The sequence below is a fragment of the Pleurodeles waltl genome, chromosome 12 (genome assembly GCF_031143425.1).
Source record: "Pleurodeles waltl isolate 20211129_DDA chromosome 12, aPleWal1.hap1.20221129, whole genome shotgun sequence".
NCBI lineage: Eukaryota > Metazoa > Chordata > Amphibia > Caudata > Salamandridae > Pleurodeles > Pleurodeles waltl.
In genome coordinates this window covers 697,024,633-697,049,689 of record NC_090451.1, presented here as the reverse complement: position 1 = coordinate 697,049,689, position 25,057 = coordinate 697,024,633, and the positions used below count along the sequence as shown (strand labels likewise).

At 43.9% G+C, this 25,057-nt stretch overlaps 1 protein-coding gene across 3 annotated transcripts in view; it reads right to left on the bottom strand.

The window, feature by feature from the left end:
• The window catches only part of FXR2 (FMR1 autosomal homolog 2), a 175,100-nt gene that overhangs the window by 98,981 nt on the left and 51,062 nt on the right, over positions 1-25,057 (bottom strand). For all 3 annotated transcript variants that reach the window (XM_069215596.1, XM_069215594.1, XM_069215595.1), the window contains exon 2: positions 16,531-16,583. In XM_069215596.1, the coding sequence (XP_069071697.1) occupies positions 16,531-16,583 (53 nt within the window). The remainder of the gene's footprint in view (positions 1-16,530; positions 16,584-25,057) is intronic.

Sequence of the window (25,057 nt, the reverse complement as noted above, 5' to 3'; positions counted from 1 at the left end):
ACCAATATGAGCCCCTCCAAGGCGCGGGCGAACGAGGACCAAGCACAGGAACTAATTAAAGCGACCCAAATCACATCCAATCCATACACTACCCTTCGTGATAAGGCAACGGACTCTGACTCGTCGTTGGGCCTCTCCAGTGAATCGACAGTTCCCTTGATGTTGGGCCCGGATGTAACTCCACGTACGGCTGATGACCTTTAATATTATACACTCATTTTGGACGACAACACTCAGGTCCCTATTCATGAGTGCGGTACAAACCTGCTTATGGAAGCGTGGATGCCAGAAATCAGGTCTAGGATAAACTGTGCGTTCGGACCAGCTCTGCTGCTCGGTCTGCACCTACACTTGCCCAACTGGATGATGTCGTCCTGAAGGAACTGGTGATCGGGGGTGTACATTACTAACCGGTGAAAGGGGGGGTCTGGGAGGGTGAAGTTACCATGGTAATTGAAAAGGGCTGGCAGAGACATGAGGACAACTTCTTACGCCCCACTACTTTGAATGGATTCCCGAATGGACACTTTTCAAGCCATGATTAATAACTGCACCTGTTGTGCTAACACGTCACTGGGAGATAAAGGCCCTGTTGGCCGTGACCCCGGAGAGTTGAATAACGTTTTTTGTTTTTCTGATACTATGTGGGTTTTCTATGCTGGCGTAGAGTGCTGGAGGGGGTGGGGAGGGGGCAGTGGATGGGGTACGGGAACCTATTGACTCTAGAGTCATTTGCTGCAGATATAACCAGTGATTACGGGACAGCGGCCCACACACTACCACATACTTACACACATCAAGGTTGACAGCTGCACAATAGTAACATGGAATGTGCGTGGAATGGCCAATCCTGTCAAACATCACAGGATTCATGCATACTTAGAGGCACAGGTTCCATATGGCGATCATGGAAGAAACAAACCTCACAGTTAGAGACATGCGTAGTATTAAAACCAAATGGCGTGGGCAAGCACATGGTACAGTGACATCAGCATTTACTAGCGGTGTGCTGATATGGATAGCTCCAGAGGTTCCCTACGTAGTCGAGCGTTCAGTAGTGGACAAAGACAACAGATATGTGCTGTTGGCGGGCTTTCTAGATGGCAATTCCCTATAGCTGGACTATAGGCCCCCAACTCAAAGCAAGGGGATTTCCTGTGGTCTATCACTCACACACTTTTCCAGGACCCTATGGCCAATTGCATATGGGGTGACGATTTCAACTGTGTAACCAATGTAGATTTGGACAAATCTCATCTACTATTGGTGGGAGCTACCAGTAGGAATATGGCGAGTGAACTGTGCCAATGGATGTCCGATAGGGAGCTCTATGACATATGGTGCCTTTTACAGCCCCAGGATCGAGAATACTCCTTTTCCCCAGTGCATGGGTTACATACCCATACAGACTTGCTGTTAGGCCCGGCTGGTCTGGCCTATGATACTACCAGGGCGGACTACTAGCCAAGACGCTGTCAGATCATTGCCCCTTGGGATCAACATGCACTGGGGCAGACCCCCACGCTTCCATACCTACATGTCACCTACAGCATGACATGTTGGCAGATCCTCCTTTCCGTCAGGAAGTGAAGGCTTCTATTTCCGAATACTTTTAATTAAATGGAGATACAGCCTCGACACGCGCAGTTGAGTGGAATGCTCACATGGTGGTCGTAAGAGGCCATTGCCTCACAGCCACAGGAGGAGTACCAGGCACGCTGGTACGGGAGCTAGCCTCACTAGAAACAGACCCTCCGAGTGGAATGTGCGGTAGCAATGGGCTCATATGACCCAGTAGTTCTCTGTGCACAACGCGCACAACAGAGAGGTAGACAAGCGCCTGCATTTATGATTATCGACATTATATCGCTAGGTCACATGCGGAGAGCGACCGCTCTGGCAGGCTGCTGGCGTGGTTGACCCGGGGCAAGCTGTGCCGTGCCCCCATTGGGGCACTGAGGCTAGACTCTGGAATCGTGGTCAATAATTGGCCATAAATTATGCCTTTCGATGCTATTACAGCACACTTTATGCAGCAAGTCTCTCCCCCCATGTCCTCCCTCAATCCCCCCGCCACACAACTAGCAGATTTTTTTTGACTCGCTCCCCCTTGCACAGCTCACTCCACTACAGAGCATTGCGTTGGATGAACCTACAGGAATTGATGAGATCCAAACACCACGTTCACCACACAATTAACCGCACCATTCCTGGAGTTAGTATGTGGGGCACAAAGGCGAGGGCAACTTACAGACTCACAATGTGAAGCACTGATTGTGGTTTTGCCCAAACCAGGCCGGGACTCCCTTGATGTGCAGTCCTACAGCCCCCTATCCTTGCTTAACCTGGATTGAAAGATATTAGGTAAGGTCCTTGCAAAACAGTTGCTTCCGTTAATTACTCACCTGGTCCATGAAGACCAGTCAGGTTTCATACTAGGACGAAGCACTTACTTGAATGTTAGAAGACTTTTGCAGTTAATGTTGGACACTCCTGAAGGTGATTACGACAGAGCTGCAGTATCGCTAGATATTGAGAAGGCCTTTCCTCAAGGAGGCTTTACGGAACATGGGATTTGGTCAAGGATTTCTAAGTTGGATCGATATATTGTATTCCAATCCCAGTGCCCGAGTTAAAACAGGCCAGGTAATCTCTGAATCATTTCCCATCTGTTGTTGCACTAGACAGGGGTGTCCCTTATCACCGCTGTTCTTTGCGTTAGCAACTGAACTATTGGCTTCCCAGCTCCGACTAAGGGCACAACTAATGAGGGGGGGGGATTCCTGAAGGTGGCAAACAACATTTAGTATCCCTTTATGCTGATATTTCTAAATAAATACACATCATCCCTTCCAGAGCTTTTACAATTATTAGATCACTTTGGGGATTTATCTGGATTGTACGTAAATTGGTCCAAATCCTGTTTGTTCCAGTTGACTGTGACAAAGGAAAGCTTGTGGCATGTTCTTACGGTCTATAAGCTGCCATGGTGCCATTCTACTTTTAAGTATCTCGGCATCCAAATCTATCACACTAACATAGATTTACTGGAGCGCAACGTAGGACGTGCATTGTGTGAGATTAGGGGATCCCTACATTTCTGGGGGTCATTACCTCTATCACCCTTGGTTCGAGTGGCTATTGCAAATATGATCATACTTCCCAGACTGCTGTATTTCTTTACTGCATTACCGTTAGTAGTGCCCCGATCCTTTTTCAGGACCCTGAACGAGCTGATGGAACTAATATGGGGGACCAGTCGATAGCGAGTCGCACTCACTGCAACACACCACCCGCTCATGAAGGGGGGCCTGGGCATGCCAAACTATGAGCTGTACTATGCAGCAGCGCAACTGCAGTGGCCACTCCAATGGCTACAGAACTCTCCCAACGCGGAATCAATGCCAGTGCGTGAAAGTCTGGGAAGGGAGAGTGTGCTAGCATGGTTACAGGACCATACAACTCCTCCATTGCGAGGAAATAGCCTGATGGAAGTGGCTCGTACGTGCTGGAGCCATTACATATGTGGAAAGAACACAATTCCGCCTTACTCACGTAAGATTCCACTGCTAGATGTTCCAGGTGCAAGGAAGCTACACAATCAACATTCCCTAGCTCCATAGTTAGAGCTGGAAATACACACTACGGGTGCCGTATTCAAGGAAGGATTTATTGTGACATACACAGAACTAGATGATACCTCCGGCATAGGGCCATGGAGATTCCAGTGTACTGAAACAACTTATACGTAATGTCTGGTGAGGCAGAGACTCTGAACCCCTGACTTCACTTACACTGCATATGATATTGTCAGGCATAGGGCCTACTCACATTACATCTCAGTTGTATAGCTCTCCTAGAAATCCATGACAGATCAAGCAGGAGCACAGGTGAGATAGGATGGGGTCGTCAATGAAGAGCTAGCGCAATCTGCATGGGCTACAGCGATCCGAATGATAAAGGAAGTGTCACATAACCCTAGATTCCGTTACACCCAAGTTAATTATTTGCACCAAACCTACCTATCCCCTCACCAGCTTCATCGCATGGTGCCTCAAACTAACTATGTTTGCATGCGCTGGGGTTAACAGGAGAATTGGACGATCACACATTGCTTCCCACACCAGAATCCTGCCTGTTAGGCATACGCACGAGGTTAAAAAAAGATAGACAAACTCACAGATGTGTTGATCTGGCATTTGTGTTATTCAAACACCTCATAGCAATGCAATAGAAAGCATTAGGGGTGCCAAAGTGGGCGAGGGCGGAAGCACACATGCTTCATTCTCTTAATGACAGGGGCATATTGATAAAAGGACTGAAGCGCTGGGACACATTTATAGTCAAAGTTGAGGCTAAAAATGACATTCCCCCTGGAAGTGTCGGCCCCGGACGTAAGCCGATCAGCAGCGGCTGAGAGCGGTGTGAGGAGCTGAGGGTCTGTCTGGAACCCGGTCCGTGCCCCCGCGGAGAGAGCTGCCCCCCCCGCCAGAGAGCACCCCCTGCACCTGAGAGGAGCGGCTGCTCTGGCGGTGAAAGGAGTTTCTGCTGAACCCTGAACCCCGAACCCAGAGGCGACCGGCAGAGCTCCGAGCTGCCACGGGGAAACGGCGGCGGTCAGGGAGGGTAGCGACCGCAGCAGGGCAGGCTCCTCTGCGGTGTCCTACTGCAGCAGCCGGTGGACGGCAGAGCCTGGGAGGGGTTGACCAGCCGCAGAGCCCCCTCCTCCCGTGCAGCAGCAGGCACGGATTCACGGCATGCACCGATAGGGACAGGCAGGCAGACTGAGCAGCGCTCAGACAGAGGAAGGAGACTGCCGTTCCAAACCGCAAGTGCAGCCCCCAGGGTGGAAACTGCCTTAGGACGGGCTTCGGACATGCAGGTTTAAAGCACACCACTCTACCCCGCCCAGGAGCCAGGATCCCACGGAAGAATTTGCCTTTGTTGCCCCCATAGCTGGGGGTGAGCTGGTAGAACGACAGCGCAAGGTCATTGATTTTGGCATTTTCCGGCCCCGGTGATTGCACGTTACAACTCTGGGTCAGAAGTATACGGTCTCTATTGATTGGGCTGACTGTGAACTTCAGTGAGAGACCAACGCGGTTCACGAGCACCGGTGAAGTCCGAAGGCATCGCACGTGCGTCGGTCCGAGTCTCCTTTAGGCTGCGAGGATCGGGCTCCGAGCAGGGGAAGCGAGACAGTGACGAGGTGTGGAGGCAGACGGAGCAAAAGACGGAGCAGAGCAAGGGGCTCTGTCGGTGTTTGTATACTGGGACTGTATGTAGGTTGTGTATATCACATTTTGTTTTCAAGCAGCCCTTATTATCCTATTATTTGTGTGTAATTAGGAAAAGCCTCATTCGATTTTAAAGTGATAATTCGTGACTGTTAAGCATGTCAAAGCAAAAAGACCCCTCTATACCCCAGACATTGGATAATTATTTAGTGAAGATTGTTAGTAAAATTAATTGCGAGAGGAGACAATCCCTAGGGCTTAGCAGCCCCCCCCCATTATCTAGTGTGCAACTTTCACCTGCTCCATTGGTTCTGGATGACAGTAGTAGTGTCTGCACTAATTCCGGTGTTCCTGATAGGGAAATGATTATGCAGAATACTTCTACCTTAGCCAATCTAGAGGTCTCTACTGATCCCATTGTGCAACATCCACCCACCCCACTACCTAGAGTGGTTAGAGCATGTAGAAAGACCCAGACTAAACGTGGGGGTGCTCGGCACGCAAAAAAAAGATTAGTTAGCCCCCTCAAGAATCCAGATGAGGATATTACAGCAAATATCGACGACGTTAAATTAGACGCAGAAAAAACAAAAAGCTTAGTAAGTATTATTGACTTAAAGATTAAGGGTATTGTCAAACCTCTTATGGTAAAAATTGATCAGCTAACCGCGGAGGTTAATAGATTAGGCGATCTCCTTAAAAAAACACTGGTGGAAGCAGATAGTGTGTCAGCCCCAATAACAATAAGCAATCATGATACTCAGGTTGCTCCTCCCGGTGATGTTACAGGTTTAGATATTAGCAGGAGTGTTGTACAGTGTTGTGTTGTACAGAACTACCCGACAGCACAGTCCTTAGCCTGTAATGATAGCCAGGTTGCTTTAATACCTGATAGAAAAGAGGATTGGACTGAGGTGAGGCGAAGGCGCGCCATTAATCTCCCTCCTGACTGCGCACCATATGTGGTAGTTTTAGCTAATGTTCCCCCTGTTGCAAAGGGGAATCATCAGGAAACCCACGAGTCTTTAAAAAATAAAACTGTTACCTGGATGCACAGGCATTGTGGATTCCCAACTGAACTCTCAGATCAAGTTCTGACTACCAGAAGGGTAAATTGGATAGGGAGCTCTAAGAAAAGTTTTAGTGGTGACTGTGTCATTATAAACTTTAAACACCCTCAACATGCTGCCACTGTATTATTAAGAGCTGCCTCATTACCAATTACTGATAATAATGTGTGTGCCCTCTCGCTTGCTTTCTTTTACAGCCATCATAATAATGCCCCTTATGGGAGTAGAGGAAGTAGGTTATGCCCTGCTACACACAGGCTATACCCTGATATTTCAATACAAAACCGGTTTCAACCCCCAAGTTCTCTGGATGCAAATGATTGACTTAATGAGGGAGGGCAGTTCTTACCCCAGGTGATTATTATTCCCTGCGTGGATATCGGTATAGACAATACCATGGCCCAAGAGATGCCCAATAACACAGAAATTGAATTGGCAGTGGATATAAGGGCACCGCCCGATTGTGGGGACATAAGCAATTCAAACCAGAATGCGAATTGGGGACGAAACAATGGTATGGTGCCTGATAGTAATTGTGTTAGGGTTAAGGATACTATTACTATTGTTTGTTGGAATGTGGCAGGGCTGAAATCGAAGGAGAGGGATCCGGGATGGTTAACGTTTGTCAATGCCCATGACATTTTATGTCTTCAAGAAACATGGTGTAAAGATGAAGTTAACTATGAGGGATTCGTTTCTTACAATTTACCGGCATTAGGAGGTGGTATAGGTAGAGCGAAAGGCGGTCTCCTTATACTTGTAACGATCTGTCGTCCTATTGTGGTTAAAAAGTATATACCTGTAGGGGACCTTGTGCAGATCCTCTGGCTTGTGGATGACAAAGACCATAATGTTTTATTGATTAACTATTATAATAACATTTTTGATGTTACCCGGGTCAAAGTAGTAACAGACTTAGCCGGCGCTGTCGAAAATCTATGTCTGGAACAGAACGTTGTATTTGACTTCATCTGGGTAGGGGACTTCAATACTACTTTGTGCGATTTGTCTACACAAAGGGTTTGTGGGGTTACTAACAGTGCCGGCTGGGATGTCCCGCATTTTGGACATAACAGTCAAGGTTATGAGTAGAGTGAGGTTAGTAAGATTAGAGGAATGGGCTGAGCAGGATAGCATACTGGCTGATAGCCAGTATGGTTTTAGGAAGGGACGAGGTACGCTCGACCAGTGCATCAATCTTGATCTACTGATCGGGAAGTATACTGAAGCGAAACCCGGTTCCCTGTATCTTTGTTTTGCTGACCTGAGCAGCGCATTCGATATGGTAGATCATTCCATTTTATGGCCAACTCTGTTAAATTTAGGAGCCCCAGAAGGCAATCTTTTTCCTCGCTAGGTTATACGAGAAATTGAAAACCAACGTACGTTTTGGAACCAGAGGAGAATGTACTCCAAAAATCTGTGTTACACGAGGAATTAGACAGGGTTGTGTTTTGGCACCTCTTTTATTTATTCTATTTATTAATGGAATTGATGATATTTTAAAAAAGGTTAATGCTGATGCTCCTCAGATCAACGGTGTTCCGGTGCCGGTGTTACTATATGCCGACGACGCTGTTTTACTCTCTCGAACACCTGTCGGATTACAACAACTAATGGATAGTTTTTCCTCCTTTATTAAAGATAGAAAACTAGTAATTAATAAGGGAAAAACGCATACCATGACCTGCGGAGCTAAAGCCAAAACGTTAAATGCCTTTTTTATAGACGGCGAAAAGGTGCACCAGGTGGATACATTTTGTTACCTAGGTATTACCTTCTCTAACGACAGGAAATGGAACAATGAATTTAATAACATCCGGAATAAAATGGCAAAAAATGCTTATGGTATTTATAGATTTGCTGCAAAAGTTGGGATCGTCGAACCAGGGATATGCTCAAGATTTACCAAGCTAGATGTGTGACTATTGCTCTGTATGGGGCAGGAGTATGGGGTTATAGCTGTACCTACAACTTACAGTTGGAGGAAAATATGTTTTTAAAAAAGCTCCTGTTTTTGCCCATCTCTGCCTCAACTGAATTAAGCCATCGCGAATTAGCCATTAATTATTTAACTGATCTGATATCACTTAGACCATTGATGATTTGGCGGTCTTTTTGGCTTGGCGATGAGAAGCTACTTAACAGAACTATTGTTGAGGATTGTTTACGTTTGGATAAATATCGAGATATTCCCTGGGTTAAATATGTTGTTGTCTGTTTTTCAGACATTTTTAATCTGAATATTTTAAATAATCCTAGTGCAGCAACCACGATCTCCAAATCAGAAATGAAAAGTATATTTCTAACTTATGCAGAAAGGAAACGAGCAACCATAGCCGGATCATTGTCCTCCGTCATTTTTTATAATAGATACAATCTAATGGAGGGTTTTCCATCTTACCTAACTATGGTGACTAGGAATTCACATAAATGTGTGCTAACCAGACTAAGATTTGGGATGGCACATTGTTTAGTAGCCCATCCAAACATCAAGAAACACCCGATTGGGCCATGTAGGTGCGATAATGTATCTACACAGAGCACTGTGCACCTTCTGCTGTTCTGTAAACTGTATACATGTTTTCGTATAGTATTTTTGAAACCTTTGTTTGTTAAATACAGAACACGTACAGTTAAACATGCCATGGCTTTAATTTTTAATCTGCAATCGGCAGATATTTGTTTTTATACTGCCACCTTTTTAAACCAGTGCATCAATTCCAGGAAAAGTATGAGTTTTTAATGTATTTTATTATTCATTTTATATATTTATGAATGACCATATGTATTACTCAATGAGCCACTAACTATAATTAATAACTGTAAGTTTTAATTGCAATGTCTTTGTAAATATGTACTGTTGTCTTTCTTTTTTCTTCTTTGTTCATGCTTTCATGGTCATTTACATGTGCCGAATAAAGCTTTATGAATTGATTGACATTCCCCCCACCCTGAACCAATAGCTCTTGTCTAAAAGCATTAGGAACTACAATCATGTATCATCATCATAGTTGCAATCACAAATCGTCAGAGGGTGCATGGCATTTAGTCTATGAGTTAGTGCACTGGGCGCTATGGGCCCTTGAGAACTCGGGGTACCAAATGCCTGAAAGGGACTATATACTACCCCTATGTATTATTAAGTAATAAGGCTCTAACGATTGAGATATCCTCATGGCACACAACGCTGACACCACGACAGTTACCACACACTCTGGGCACACAACAGATGTGTTAAAGGGGCATTAATATCGCTCAGAGATGTTAGGTGGAAGATGAGATGATGGGGTCACTATTCCTCCTTTTAATCTTCCTTCGATGAGTGGATGTTACACACAACTTTGTTGGTTACAGTTGGGGTACTCGGTCCTGCTGTTGCTAGTAGCCCCTCCCCCACTCCCCATGTTGTATTTCAGTTATATGATGAATGATTATGATTACTCCAGTCAGATGTTTATTGGTTTATACGCAACACTTACAATCAAGAGAGTAACACACAAAAAAAAAAAATCACATTTGAGATCTAACTCCAGAGCTGCTGGAATGGGACGTTCCTAGGGCTCAGGACACAGAGTGAAGAGCTCTAAGCCGGTCTGGACAGCACTTCACAGGGGACCTCTTGTTTTTGCAGCTGTGAAGAGGCTATGGTTGAGCACAGGACTCGTTAGGATGGAGAACGAACCCTGAAAAAGGCCCGGCCCCAAAAATAGCAGCAGAGTCCAGCGCACACCAGATGCTGGCACTGGGCCACAGGTGTTAAACACGCAACAGGCAGCACACAGCTCCTGCACGTGTACATTGGGAGAATTCATAAGGTGAGGAATCCACAGGTAGTTGTATCCATCATAAAAACTAGTACGGCTGTCATAGCTATGAAACTGGAGAAAGTTCCCTGAAAAGGAAGCCAGTGAAGGGGGGACTGCTCCCAGTAGCAACTTTTACACCTGAAGACTTGAGTGTCGCCAGGGCAAGCACGGGATATCGTACATTAACAAATGGATGGAGTCTGGCTCCACCGTGAGCCAAAAATGGAAAGTGCGTTTCAAAACCACTCTCTGGAGACCGGAGCAGGGCTCGGATTAAACAGAAGCCACTGCCTGCGAAAAAGATGTAGGTTTGTTCTTGGTCTTTTAACCTTGAAAAGTCGTATACTGATCAACTTCCCGTACTACATCAAGTTGAGGTCTGAGTAAAATCTAAATAACACTAGTATAATGCACGGAGTTTTAATAATTTCGCTTTACGCTTGCTATGCTAAATCCCACCGTTATGCCACTGCACCTAACATCCCAAAGCACGCTAAGAAGCTAACGAGAGCAGCTGTTCGCGGGGCTTTCTTTAAATGCATCCTCGTGGGAAAAAAAAAAAAAAAATGAGGCGAGGGCTAATTTCACACTAAAATGTAGAGAAAATTACGAGTTTGAATTTCACACAATTAATTACTCGTAACCGTGCCTAAATTTTGTGTAATCACGCAAAAACAAATTATGCAAATATCGCAAACGCCTCATCATGTCGTGTTGATTATTCTCTGTCCCTCATGTATCATTTCGTTTTTATTATTGCCCGTTTTTAGATCAGCTGCCCGCAGACATTATAGTTAAAAAATTTAAGTGTGTTTGTAAAGTGGGTTTTGGTATTATCAATCTCTCACTTAGGTGTATCATTCCATGTACCATAGGCACTGCTATGCAGGAGGGACATTTTTCTATCTCGAAATTACTCACCACACAGTAAATTCTGTATTACAATAATGTACTGAATGCAGAAGGAAAAAGTGTTTTGTTTTTCGCTGCAGCATTCATTTTTTTGTAAGGACTAAAAATGCAAGCCAGGCCTACGGGCTTTAACACTGCTCGTTTTAAGAAATACCCTTTGTCCACAATGTATGCCACCTCCAGCTTATTGTTCAACCCTAAAAAAAACTGCCTTGTTGGTGCTTTACAAAACTATGTAAATAAATAAAAGGAATTCACAAAAATCACTTCTCATATCAGTAACGTACCCCTCGCCCTCAGCTAAGTCCAACAGCAGCAATCATTCAATTACATAAAAAGCAGACCCAGACCTGAAGTCTCTACGTTTTCAGGTCTTTCCTGCTTCATGAAATCCTTAGAAACCACAGGCAAATCCTCAACTCCACACATCATGAAACACATGGCCTTATGAACGATATCAATCCTGCCTTCCCCACAATCCAGGCTTGGAATCGGTCCTGTGAACACACGACTCGAGCTCATCTTGTGCAAAAAGTCACTGTCTTATGCCACCTATCTGCGGCATTGGACGGGTGACCATAGCAGATCCAGACAGCCTTTGTGCCAGAAAGGCAAACACAGGCCTGGCTCTAAACAGCTATTACTTGAAGCAGCAGTGAAGTGCTTCTGCAGGGCCCATTTCTCTTCCAGGAAACTGGTGGTTCGGAAAGAAGCATAATACGTGGGCTCCAAGACTACGACCACACAGAAGATTTCAACAATAAGGATAATGTCTACGGCCCAATATAGAAGCAATACTGTACTCTACCTGCATTTATGTAGCGCTTCACATGAGTACTGAAATTTTCTAGAGCAACAGCACTCTCTCGCGAACCAAGCTGCACTCATGTGGCGAGCAAGATGGGCCATCAATCTGGAACTGCTAGCGACACAGAAAACTAAAGCCAAAAAATACCATCTTTTCCCTGTTGAGGGTTCTGTGTAAATACCGTTTTCTCACACTTGCAGCGGAATATTGTTCTGTCTTTCAGTGTTGTTGCAATTATGATCATACTTTGCATTTTCTTGATACAAAAAGTCCAGCCAATACATCAAATAAACTTAGATAGTGCTAGCTATGCATAAATATGCCAGGTAAAAAGAAACCACCGTCAAGTACTCTCAAATTTGCACGTCTCCTCACGACTGTTGGGTTTCTGTAATTCGGAGACACAGAGACTCCAAAAGCACACTAGTTATCTATGTGCAGCACCTCCTATGAGAAGCTGATGTTGCTATAAAAATGTTTCGTAAAACGACGGGTTTCACCTTGAAATTATGTTTGGGCTAGTTGAAATATCTATAAACAAAACACATTTGAGTCTAACAAATAAGAGGGATTGAGAACCATTTTATAAAGCAGTTTAGAGTTCAAGTTCCCTGGTAAATGTGCTTAAAACTTTCTTATAATTGCTGAAACTTTAAAGCACAGCTGACAAAACATCCTTAGTGCCAAATCCCTGCAGTGCTAAAGAAACAGCTGCTGTAAAGCTGCAGCTGTCTCGGGAGGGACGGGGCACAGGGCAGTGCTTCTCAGCTGACAGCAGCCTGAAAGATTCTGGCAGAAGCTAATTTGAAGACAAAGTTTAAAAAAACAAACCCTGGTGGCCACCTAAAGAACTAAAAAAGCCAATGGTATAAAAAAGGCACTCTAGCAGGTGTCTATAATCTGAGTGGAGTGAGGAGGGTGGAAGTGGGGGGCATATGGCATGGCAGTAAAGTGTCGGAGAGGGGGGGGGGGCAGCAGGAGGCTGTTACAAGGAGGACTGAAGTTTTCTCAGCCAATTTTTGTATCTCAGAAACACAGCAAGGTTTGCCCTTAAAAGGGAAGATGGTCATCATTCCGGTGTTAAGTGTGAGAAAGTAGAACGCAACTATGGGCACAAATGTCTGTCAAAATCTCTTGCATGGACTAAAGGCCAAAGACCACGAAGTCTTTGAGATGCATTAGTTTCTTCACAAACAATTGTTTAATTTACTATGTTTTTACGAAAAAAAGGTAAAAACAGTTTTTGGATTTTTTGGACTTTTCTTTCAAGACGACCCCTTCTGTCCTCAGATGAAATGCTGGGATTGGCAGCAATGTTTTTCATGGTATGTATGTACTGTATTAAATTGAAAAACGCCTTTGTGTTCCAGTCTTTGTCAATATTTTTTTGGGGAGGCAATGTCCACAAGCCCCTCTACAGTAATTAAGTTTTCTTATACTATTTAATGTACAAATTGCAGGAAGTTAAGTATCTTTGAAGGTATCCTACTACATTTTTTAAGCCAGTCCATCATGGAATACTGGTATTAAAATGCTGCCTACGGTATTGCAACATCTTTATTTAAACCAAACATGTGGCCTTTGGTAACTGGGCAGAATGTGGGGCGAAAGAGAAAAGAAATGAAGAAGCATCCCTCTCGGTTGTGAAGAAACAAGATGTTTATCCTGCACATTTCAACAGCAGTTAAATAGAAAGAGCGTATGAGAGGCAGGCAAGGGACGAGCGATCAAGCAGAACGATAAAAGGAGAGCTCGTCCTACAAGCAGAGGTAATGTACAGAGCAGATGCCGTGGTACATACAGTTCATGGTGCACGTCATGCCACATTCAGGCAAGCCGTCTTTCACCCCAGCTCAACAAAGAGATGAATCTGTTCAGTGCATGAACTGTCATGAGGAGGGAACAACGTAGGAAAGCCCCATGGACTAAGATTACAGGGCAGACACAGAGTCCTGCGGGAGCACAGCTAATGTCTTTTCAGCAGCATTCCATTAAGCCATTTTAAGAACATCTGGCTCTGGGCCATTAGACCATCATCAAACTTGAGCAAGTCTTGGAAACTGCGGTCTGCCTGATAATGACATTGCATATGTGACTTCGACGAGAGAATGTAGAAGATGGCGGGGAAAAGGGAAGCAGCTGAGGAGCATTTTAGACATATATATGAACAGCCAGGGGCCCTGTGCTCACATTGCCCCAGTGGGAAGGCAGCATGAGGATCTTGGGACATATCCAATTGCACGCTATCTGCAAGGCGAGTGACTCTCTAGAGTGGAATGTGTGCATCAGCGCTGCCCAGGTCAGGGTCTATATTTAAACAGGCAGTACACTTGTGAGAGCACCCCAGGCCAAGGGAGAAATGCCTGTCACCAGGTCAGCGAGATTCAGCTATACCAAGAACCAAGGAAGACCTTAATGATCGAATGACCAGTTTCTTGATGCAAGAGAAATGAAACGTCTTTTTCCAACTTAAAAAAAAAAAATACAGTACAACAACTTAAAATGTGACGAAATGCTCCCTTACCACTCACAACCCATCATCCCTAATCTGCACCTGCACTGGCTCCCCGTACACCTAGGCTATCTTTAGATTTTGCAAAAGACCTTGTGTGGCCTTACCAAAAAATCCTACACACTACTTACCATTGGTTGGCTTGGTCAATGTACTTGTTTGTTGTTCGATGGTCTGCCCTGCTGTCCCTCTTTACCATTGTTTTGACTGCCTAACTTGTATACTTTTATTGTTCAATATTAGGGAAAAACTTTTTTTTCTTTCTAGTTAAGCACTCTATGAGCGTGCGTGAGTTTTACAGCTCTCTCCCTGTGTACTTTTTGTCCCCGTCAAATACTTGCGCCAGCCTGAGTTGCTTGCTCCCTTGCCCCTGTGCTGCTATCTCGCGTGCCTCTTTCACACCTGGCTTTATTTTATCCCCAGCCCCTCCAACAGCTTCCCATCTGACCCTAAACTTCAGCAGTTATTTTTTTTTTTAGCTCAGCCAGGCAGCAAATTGCTGCCATGCCTTCAGGAGGAAGAAAAAAAAAAAAAAAGGCTAATTTTTTTCAATTTAATTTGCTGGTTCCGTAAGTAAAAAAAAAAGAAGGAAAAGCACCGGTGTCATTTTAGAAACACATACATGCATGAGCCTATGAAATAATTACGCCAGAGGCCTCGTCATCATAATGCTGCAGAGCAATGACAATGGGTTAAAAAAAAGCAAGCACTATTGGCTTTGCAAATACTTGTTTAACATCGCAAGCAGATCACCAAACAAATAATCTGTTAAATTAAAAATTCTGTGCGGTATCTATACATAGGCTTATCAGAAACTCTTGCAATCATAAGTACCTCGGAAATCCCAGAATCTCCCAGTTTTGCAACACATCCTGTATACACTCAGTTTCCTCTTTAGGAAAAAGCCTACCAGACAGTGCAGCTGTCCAGTTTACAAAATACATCTAGGGGACTTTCAGAAAGCTGACCTAGGAATAGATTACGCCCACTGCTTACCATTGGCTTGTAGCTCACATTTGCTTGCTTTCGATTAGCTGGCTTTATTTGGTTTAGGCTGTCAAGCTTGAGATTTCCCCTCAATATAGCCTAGCCTAGCCTATTTACAGTATCTTTCCATGAGTGATTGCCTTCTGTAAACAGGCCTTTTAAATTATATCCTTGTCACACTTGCTGTGCATTCAAAGACAAAACTCAAATGTCAGACTGTCTTTCAAGGAAACTGGATGTTTGCTTTTATTTCTCTGACTTCAAAGTGAGAGGCTTTATCTGAACGTCTGGGAGTGAGAAAGTGGGTGTTTTTCCCTTTGATTCTATGTAGGGTTTTCTCATCTTCTGTCATTTTCTCTGCCTGCCTCTGTCGCAGCTTCTTGGTTTTGCTAGAGCTGTGACACCTTTGAGTACTGTGCACTCCACAAATTTATTTTACTTACTAAAGGCTTTTTCCTAGCACTTAATTAGGAATTAGGAAAGCACAAATGAAGCACTTTGTTGTAATTCTGAGCTGTGCTGGAAACAAATATCTGAATACAATCAAAACAAATCAATACACTAAGGGATGCCCATTCGCATATCGTTTGTGTGCTGCATAGTTTTAACAATAAAACTTTATGTGCAAATGTAATAATCAATTCAATCGAGAACGTGTTGTTTGTAATGGCAGTACACTACCACGCCATGCATAGTTCACTCTATGCCACTACAATCTAGGCCACTCTATTCCGTGCCACACCACGCTAGGCCTTGCCGCTCCACACCATGACGTTCTCCTCTACATCTCTATTTTAGCTATGCTGAACAGCATCAAGGTTGGTGTACAACATGGCTAAAACACATTGGCAAAGGCAATAGGTCTTATGTATGCGAGACCTAATGGCGTTGGCCAATGCTAGTATTGTATGCCATGCATTTGGCTGCAAAAGCGATGTGGCATGGAGACTATTTTTGAAAGACACTTTGCACCAGCAAAGAAGCATTTTATATTCAACAGCCGTATTAGCACCATAACTACTAAGATGTATGGACCAAGAAGTGCGCCACTCTAACACAGAAGAAGAAACACTGCTTTGGTAAGGATTTCCAACCCATCAAGTGATTCCCTGCTACAGAAAACAAACTGCAACAGTGTTGTGTTGTTATGAGAAGTGCACACAACGTCTATCACTGGATCTATAGTGGGACTTACTTGTTCTCAAACGCAATGGTGACGGAATCTTCATGAACATCTTTAACAAAGCCCTGCACAGGGGGGAAAAAAAAGTATTTTAAATTAAAAAAAACTTTGGACAACCCAAGAAAATAAACATACCCTATAAATTAAAAAGCGTTGTTCATTTAAAATAACAATATATTTTATTTCTATATTTACAAAGTAGTATCAAAATGAGCTTGAGATTACTAACCTATTATACTTAAATTAATATAAATATTTTTATTTGGTTTCAAACTTGAAACCATAAAACAGACATTGAATTTAATTTCAATATTCCAAAACCACTAAGAAATAGTAAAACAACTGCACGTTTTCTGGCAACCGCAATTAAATATTACACATAAATGAAATCGAAACAAAAGTTGTAAGAATTAATTTAGTTAAAGCAAAGTTAAGTCCAGAGTGGATTTATAAAACTTTCTAAATAAAGTGTTTAGTCATAGGGAATTTGGTAGACAGTTGAAAGAGTTGGATTGGATGTTTTTTTTTTTCTGGAGATTTGAAATGAAAGTCTCTTCACAATAAGCGAAATTTTGAGCAAGTTTGAAATATTTAGACACTGACAGCAAGAAAATGTTCATTTGGGAAGGGGGTGGCCTGAGGTACAGAAACCAGATGGAAGAAATAAATACAGCTTTTGGAATAACAGCTGCCTATGCAGAATCTTCGAATCTGCATAGCTTGACACTCAAGTCTGAGCTACCGGCAAGCTTAACACGGGTAAGAAGACCTACCATTTTCAATATACATTGAGTGGGCATTGGGTACGCGCCTTTACTCATAAGTGGATGGCTGCGTCCGTCTCCTTTGTCTCAGTCTTCTTAAAATTCTGTCCACGTATTCTGTCTCCTGGCACTAAAGTAATATACGGCGATATATGGACCTTCGCTGTGCATGCCTATTTAATGTTGACAACATGCATTTGTGTCTCAGAAGGTAAATACGGAAAACCTGCAAACCTTCAAAGAAAGTAGGAGCGAGTGATCTAGAAACAAGGCGCACTTGTGAATTCACGCAGGCGGCCCCTCACAAACCCCTGCCCTACTTCTTGTCTTGTTTGTACAGATATGGGCGAAATTCATGCGCTGCGCCATCTCAAGTGTGCTGGCCAAGGCATGTGCTTAGACAGAACCATGTCATTTGGAGCTGTCCAGAACAGCAGTTCTTAACAATGGGGCCACAGACCCTCCTGGTATGCTTCAAAGTCCATGCAGGGGAACAGACTGATTGGATAATGAAAAATGCGGATAGAAAGCATGGGGGGGGGGGGGGGGGAGCCAAATTTACCTTGTGTGATTGCAGAACGCCACATAAATGTGAAGGAATCTGAAATTGAACGTCAAAGGTTATGCTTGCTGCCGAAGCTCAAGCACGCCAAGTAGCATGGACAATTGGAGGCCTCAGTTGGAGCATGGGCATTAACTGATATATATGATTGAGAGAGCGCGAGCGCAGAAAGAAAGCTATCCGCCGGGGTGTAGAACACCGTTTTGTCTTTTTGAAATAAAACTATATATTTTGAAAAGCTCAAAAAATCCCATTAAAATAAAAATGTCAATTTCTGTATTTTTATAATGTGTGCATTGATGTATACTTGTTTCGGTAGTTGTGTGCATTGCTTTCAGGTTCAAGTCCGTGTAAATGGCTGAGGCTGGGATCCAACAATGAATCAGTCCAGGGGTCAGAAGGTTGAGGACAGCTTTCCTAGAAATAAAAACTAAGCCAGCCAAGCAGCAGCGGATACTCTGGGAGGAGTCCAGGCTCCATGTGGCAGGACCTCCACTGTAGGGGCTTCAGAACCTATTTGGGGAGGAGCAGCCATTAAACTAGAATCCGCCCCACCCGCTGAGGGGTCGAGGGTGCCCAGGCCAGGGTATAAACCCCCCTAGTGACCCAGGCAGGGGTAGAGATCCTGCAGGGTGACAGTAGTTCCTTGAAATGCTGGCTCAGCGCGCAGCTCCCCCTCCAGGCTCGGAGCACCTGTTGAATTCCAGGGCGGGGGGCGCTCTAATCTGGGCAGGTTTATAAAAAGAAGCCAGGGGGTGATCTCCAGGCATGCCCCCGCCCCTCGACCGCCTGTCACTAATTTTGACCGAGCCCTGCTCACATATCAGTGCCCTCGACAGGCCAAGCTCTGTGGACCAACATGCTATTCACACACAGACAAATCCTGCGTCCTCGAAGTTTAATAACGCGCTGAAAACAACCAAATGAGCAACTCATACTAATACAACTGAACACTTTTCCTGCACATTTGTGCCGCCGACAGCGCGAACATACATGCGATGGGATAAATGCCTGCTAGGTGTGCAGAGGGCAGTTACACTACAAACTCCATCGGACATGGCTTCAGCTGGTGGCCACATACATGCTCCGAGACCACTCACGCCAAAGTTAGAAGCTGCTTCTCGAAGCTAAACCGCAGGGCGGGTGCACGTTTAACCACAAGCATCAAATCTGCGGTTTGTGAGAACAAGTCATGTACATCATCGCTTCACAAGCCAGAAATATGTCAAGTGCCCCGTCTCCCGGCTGCGCCACCCCTGACTGCTGGCCGCGGCGCAAACCACGGGAAAACCTGGAGAAACACCGAGGGGGGCACCTCGGTGCTTCAATCACGGACACTTGGCACTTATTCCTAACAAAATTCAAACTCACCCAATATTACTCAAATCACGTCTTCCTACCTAAATGGGAGCATGCCAAGACAGAAAGGGCACCTTATGCTGTGCACAGCCCACAGGTGTAATCACCTGGTCGTCAGTGGGGTGGAGAAAAGCTGATCCCTTAGTCAAGTGAATGCCAGAGAGACCCCGGCGTCTGCACAGCTTTAAGCCTAACCCACAATGCGTGTCTGAGGGTGGGCAGCAGCTCGCTGAAAGACCGAGCACCGCTGCTGGACGTAGCTGGAGGACCACGACCGATAACACCTCACATCCAGACGGAGTCACCAACACCCGGTCCCGTGCAGCCCTTGTAAGGCCCCTCGTCGGAGAGGACGCACACACGCTTGCAGACTAAGTACATGGTGAGAACATCCTCAACCTTGATACTATGATGAGGTGTCCAGCAGTCTCACCGTTTGACTCACAGGCACGACTTTTGGTAGTCATCTGCGAGGAGCGCGGAGGATCACAGTCGTGAATCATTGTTCTTAAAAGGGCACCACCAACAAACCTAGCAAATCCTGGCCAGGCCGCTTCATAGGGTTAACAAATATACAGCTACACAGAGGCAGGTCCTGCCCATTACACACAAGTGTGAATGAATGAGAAGACAGGTCGGTGTCTCTCCCAGAGCCTCGCATGTCCATTGAACAGTCACGTTTTCCCTCTCTACACCCTCTAAAAGAGTGAAGTGCCCTAGAAACACCCTGGGAAAGGAACAAACCTATGTTGATGAACATGGCAGATGGCACATTTGCTGCAGCACACGCAACATGTCAGTACTACAAGTCACATTCAAATGCCTACAACACCACCCCTGCTCCATCATATCCACCAGCAGCAGACACCATTTCCCAGCATCACGTCGAGCATTTTACATCGGCAATGGGTTCAGCCGAGCAGTGCGGTATCCCTCAGTGGTCCCTGCAAGGGTCTGGCAGCACTGAAAGCATGCTGCTGAGCCCACTCCCCATTGCTTACTTTCATTTCTTTGTTTACTCCCACTGTACACATAAGCACTCAGAACACCCAATGCTAGGTAGAGGGGGAAGTGAGCAACATTTATTGGGGAATGCAAATCTGCCCCTCAATAATAAGTTCCACACACGGTAAGAAAAAGAAAGTAATATAAGAAGTCCAAAACGGGGGCCAAAGATTCCTCTGTGACAAGAGCCATTGAGCATCACAGAGCACAAAGAGAGATGAGGGTGGTGAGATAACGGGAAGAAGGATTTAAAACCAGACTTTTCTTAAAATGTAAATATGTATGTCATTACATTTGAGCTCTTAAATGAAATTTGATGCTCTACACTGGGAGCCTAAAAGATCTGAAGGGAAAATGAGTACTAGTTACAGCTGCTGAGATCGGCCAGTCATACTCAACTTGACAGTCACCCGACAAGGTTGTCAGATCTTTTACCGGTTTAACGTAGCAGTAAATTAGTGCCACGAGATAGAGTGTGTGGCACTGATGTAAGAGGGCTCCATGGCATCCAGGTAAAGCACTCCTTTTCTGCCTTCACCAAAAGTGCGTGCCTTGTGGTGCATCATGATGTCGGGCACACAAGGGAAAGTGTGAAGCAGAGATCATCTGGCTGGGAGATCTATGGAGCCTTTAAAGCATGGGTACTCTCAAACATTTTCCCAGAGGCCACAAAGTTTGGTTTGTGATGTGCCCGAGGGCCGCATTGATGCTAGCAGGGTGGCGGGGAGGGTTGGGGGGGGTTTGGGGTGGTGGGGGGTGTTCAGTATGGTGGGTGTAGGAGAAGCGAATCATATACATCTAGTGGCTGAAATGCATAATGTGAAACCAGAAAACCTGCTATGAATCCTGGCTTCCCCACTTTACCAAAATGCGTTATCCTAGACAATTCTTTTATTTCACTTTCCCTCCTTTTTCTGCATTGGGGCATATGTACGAGAATCTCAAAATACATGACTTCGGGATGTGCGCTGTACAAAACCTTCTCCTGGGTTTGATTTAATAAACTATAATAATGTTCATGTGTAATATAAACCCAGGCCACCCAAAGAGTGAATATGAAAACCAACTTGCCTCTTAGTTCAGTATTGGCATTGTGTTCAGGTGGTGGGGGGCAGGGGAATGAATGTTTCTGGATTTATGTTTGAAAACCATCACTTAAAAAGAAAATGATTCTCCAGGCACAGATATAATCTGATGTACTATGTTGAAACGACTCTGCATGTTAATGATAAACAGTTTTTGATTCTTGAAGAGCCCTTATTATATTTTTACAATTTTGGTGTAGCGTGTCTTTAAAAATGAAGGTGTTCCTACAGGTGGTGGACAAATGTAGTTGCTTACTTTCTTTGCCTCCGATTAACAGTTAAATAAAGGCTTGCCTTTTATTTAACATAGTTTTAATCATTGTGCAGAGTTGAGTAAACAGCAGCCCAGTCTTGCTGTTGAGCAGGGGCCGCATGTAAAGGTCAGGAGGGCCGCATGCGGCCCCCGGGCCGTACCTTGAGTATTACTGCTTTAAAGTATTAGCAGAGAGGTGTGAATTAAGCAGTTATCTTGAAATGATGACTTTCATCGAAGTGGAAGATCAGGCTAGCTCATACACTGGAAGGGGGACAATCCTGCTTAGTCTGATAAAATGGAATTGGCCTAAAGTATTTCTATGAACAGTAACAATTAGGATGCAGCTACTATTATTTGACCTAAAGGAGTTCTTTCTCATTTTTACAGAACTCTTACTTTAAATTAACTTACAGAACTAATGGAAGATATCAGAGATGTTATTTATTTGCCAGGCTCTCCTTGAAATGAGAGAAACAAGCTTTTTCCAAGCATTGCTGACTATGGACAAAGTTGGATTAATCAGCATTCTGAAAGAAAGAAACTGAAAACAGACAAAAGAAAAAACTCCAATCCTGTGACATAAGCCGTGGTTAAATTTCTTTTAAACTTCAATCTGTATGTGAGGATACTTTGAATCCCCCAAACCCACAACAGTAAGCTTCTGCACTGCCATTAGTTTTGGATAGCTACGAGTCTACTCATGGGGTGTGGAATTCCTATAGCCCCCATGATCAGGACATACTGTTTGGGGTCAAGGACAACATGTTTTCAGGTTCATTTTGTCTTTGGGACAAGTAGGTCAATCTTTGTACAAACATGTCTCTCTTCTATATATTTCTACATACAAACATTAATCACAAATATAACTAACTCTGAAAATATATACATTTTATTATAAGTCAAAAAGTGCAAAAGATGTAAAACCAAAATACTTTTCCAACAAGTAGGCCTAACCCCCTGCTGCTCAAACCCTTTGGTTGATAATTTACAGTACCACATTACGGAGCAGGGAAGGGAATTGTCTGCAGTTGAGTTAATACATGTCCATATATTAATGCTGTTCAAACTTGTATTTATTGTTCATTAATGCAAAGCCTTTATTATTAGGGTGAGCTCTCTAAGTAAATGTTGCAAGCTCAGTGTACACTACTGCAGTGGTTCCAGTTTAAAAAAAATAAAAAATGTACACACATTTACAAAGTTTTACAACAAGCCCATGTATAATGCTCCAAGAATGCTCTCTGATGATACAAATATTTGAAGACACTTAAAAGCAAGACTGATGATTCTTTGCTTTCAAAATAAAAAGTTCACAAAAATGGAACTAGGAAAAAGAATGTTTTGCAAAACTACTGTGAAACTTTAGGTACCATTGCTTAAAAGTACCATTTGGTAAAATATGTTGTTGCATGCTAGTATTTCCAAAAATATTCATAGTGGAAAGTCAGGTCAGCCAGTTTCAACACAATTATGGAGAATCTGAAATAAACAAACATTGGCAAGGCCAACAGGTCTTTCATTGGTTGTCAGTCTTTTGGTTTTGTTAAAGCGTGTCTTGTTTTGACAAGTTTTTTAGAAAACTTTGTTGTAGGAGCTGTTAGGCCTCACTACTGTAACAAACATTGGCAAAATGCAAAAATATGTTTTTCTCAAAAAGCATGCGTTGACATAGTAGTCAGTTCTTGGCACCGAAGAAAACTGCAATGCCAAAATGCTCCTTGTGAAAGACCGAATGCCGATCATTCACAACGAAGCCAGCCAGTTGATGAATAGAGGGAAAGACAGAATTTTAATAAAAACGAAATGTCTTGCCTAATGCCTGACCCACTAGGACCCCAACTTTTATAGAAAGTCAACAAAGTGTACCAGTTGTATAGGTCTTTGTATTAGTGCAGATTTGTGAATTTCATTAATTCACAAGAATTTACTGAAGTAGACCAGAAGAACGAGTTACTTACCTTCGGTAACGACTTTTCTGGTGGATACATTAGCTACCTGTGGATTCCTCACCTCATGAATACTCCCATGGCGCCAGCATTCTACGGAAATCTTCTTACTAGTCTCTGCACGTCGACGAGGACGTCACTGTCTCGCACGCGACGCCGTCTGACGTCATACAGGCAATAAGAGGTCCTCGACGACGTGCGGACGTCAGTACCAATCATTTTTTACGTGCATGAGAACAACCAGGCAATGCAATGAAAGAACAAAGCAACATCCATTATATTGTAAAAATACACCACATTGTATGAATAACTGTAAATCTTTTTATGTACATATATATATATATATATATATATATATATATATATATATATATATAAAACTCTCTCTTTTAAAATATATACACACACCAAGTATATACATAAAGATATATACACATATACCTATATATATATAAATATATTATATATATACATCTATTGCACCCTCAAAGACCAAGAGGAGCACACTCAAGGATTACTTGGCAAGACCATAAAGGCAACGGGGAGGCGGGTGGGACCGTGAGGAATCCACAGGTAGCTAATGTATCCACCAGAAAAGTCGTTACCGAAGGTAAGTAACTCGTTCTTCTGATGGATACAACTACCTGTGGATTCCTCACCTCATGAATAGAGTCCCAAAGCAGTACCACGCCCGGCGGTGGGTGCCTAAATGGTCAAACCAAGAAATCCTGCAGCACTGACCGTGCAAAATGGCCGTCCCTTCTAACCTCAGAATCTAAACAGTAATGTTTTGCAAAAGTGTGAATGGACGACCAAGTTGCGGCCTTGCAGATGTCGACCACAGGAACACCTCTGGCTAAGGCCGAAGTGGCCGACTTAGCTCTGGTGGAATGAGCTCTAATGCCCTCAGGAGGATCCTTCTTTGCCAAAGAGTAACATATTTTAATGCAAAGAACAACCCACCTGGATAGTGTTCTCTTGTGGACTGCCTTTCCTCTCCTCTTGCCCACGTATCCAATAAACAGCTGATCCTCCAGCCTGAAATCCTTTGTTCTATCGATAAAGAAGCTCAACGCTCTCTTTGGGTCCAGACGGTGCAGTCTTTCTTCCTCTTTGGAAGGATGAGGCGGAGGATAGAACGTGGACAAAGTAATTGCCTGAGCCAAATGGAAGGGTGAAACAACCTTCGGGAGGAAAGCAGCCTTGGTCCTCAACACCACCTTATCCCCATAAAAAGTTGTATAAGGGGGTTTTACTGATAAGGCCTGCAACTCACTCACTCTCCTTGCTGATGTTATAGCTATCAGGAAGACTGTTTTTAAAACCAAATACCTCAAGGGGCAAGAATGCATAGGTTCAAAAGGGGACCCCATAAGGAAAGTCAGGACTAAGGACAAATCCCATTGCGGCATAACGAATGGCTTTGGAGGATATTGATTTAGAAGACCTTTCAAGAATCTGATAACAATAGGGGATTTAAATAAAGATGGTTGGTCTGGAAGACATATGAAGGCTGACAAGGCCGATAAATAACCTTTAATGGTAGCCACTGCACAGCCTTT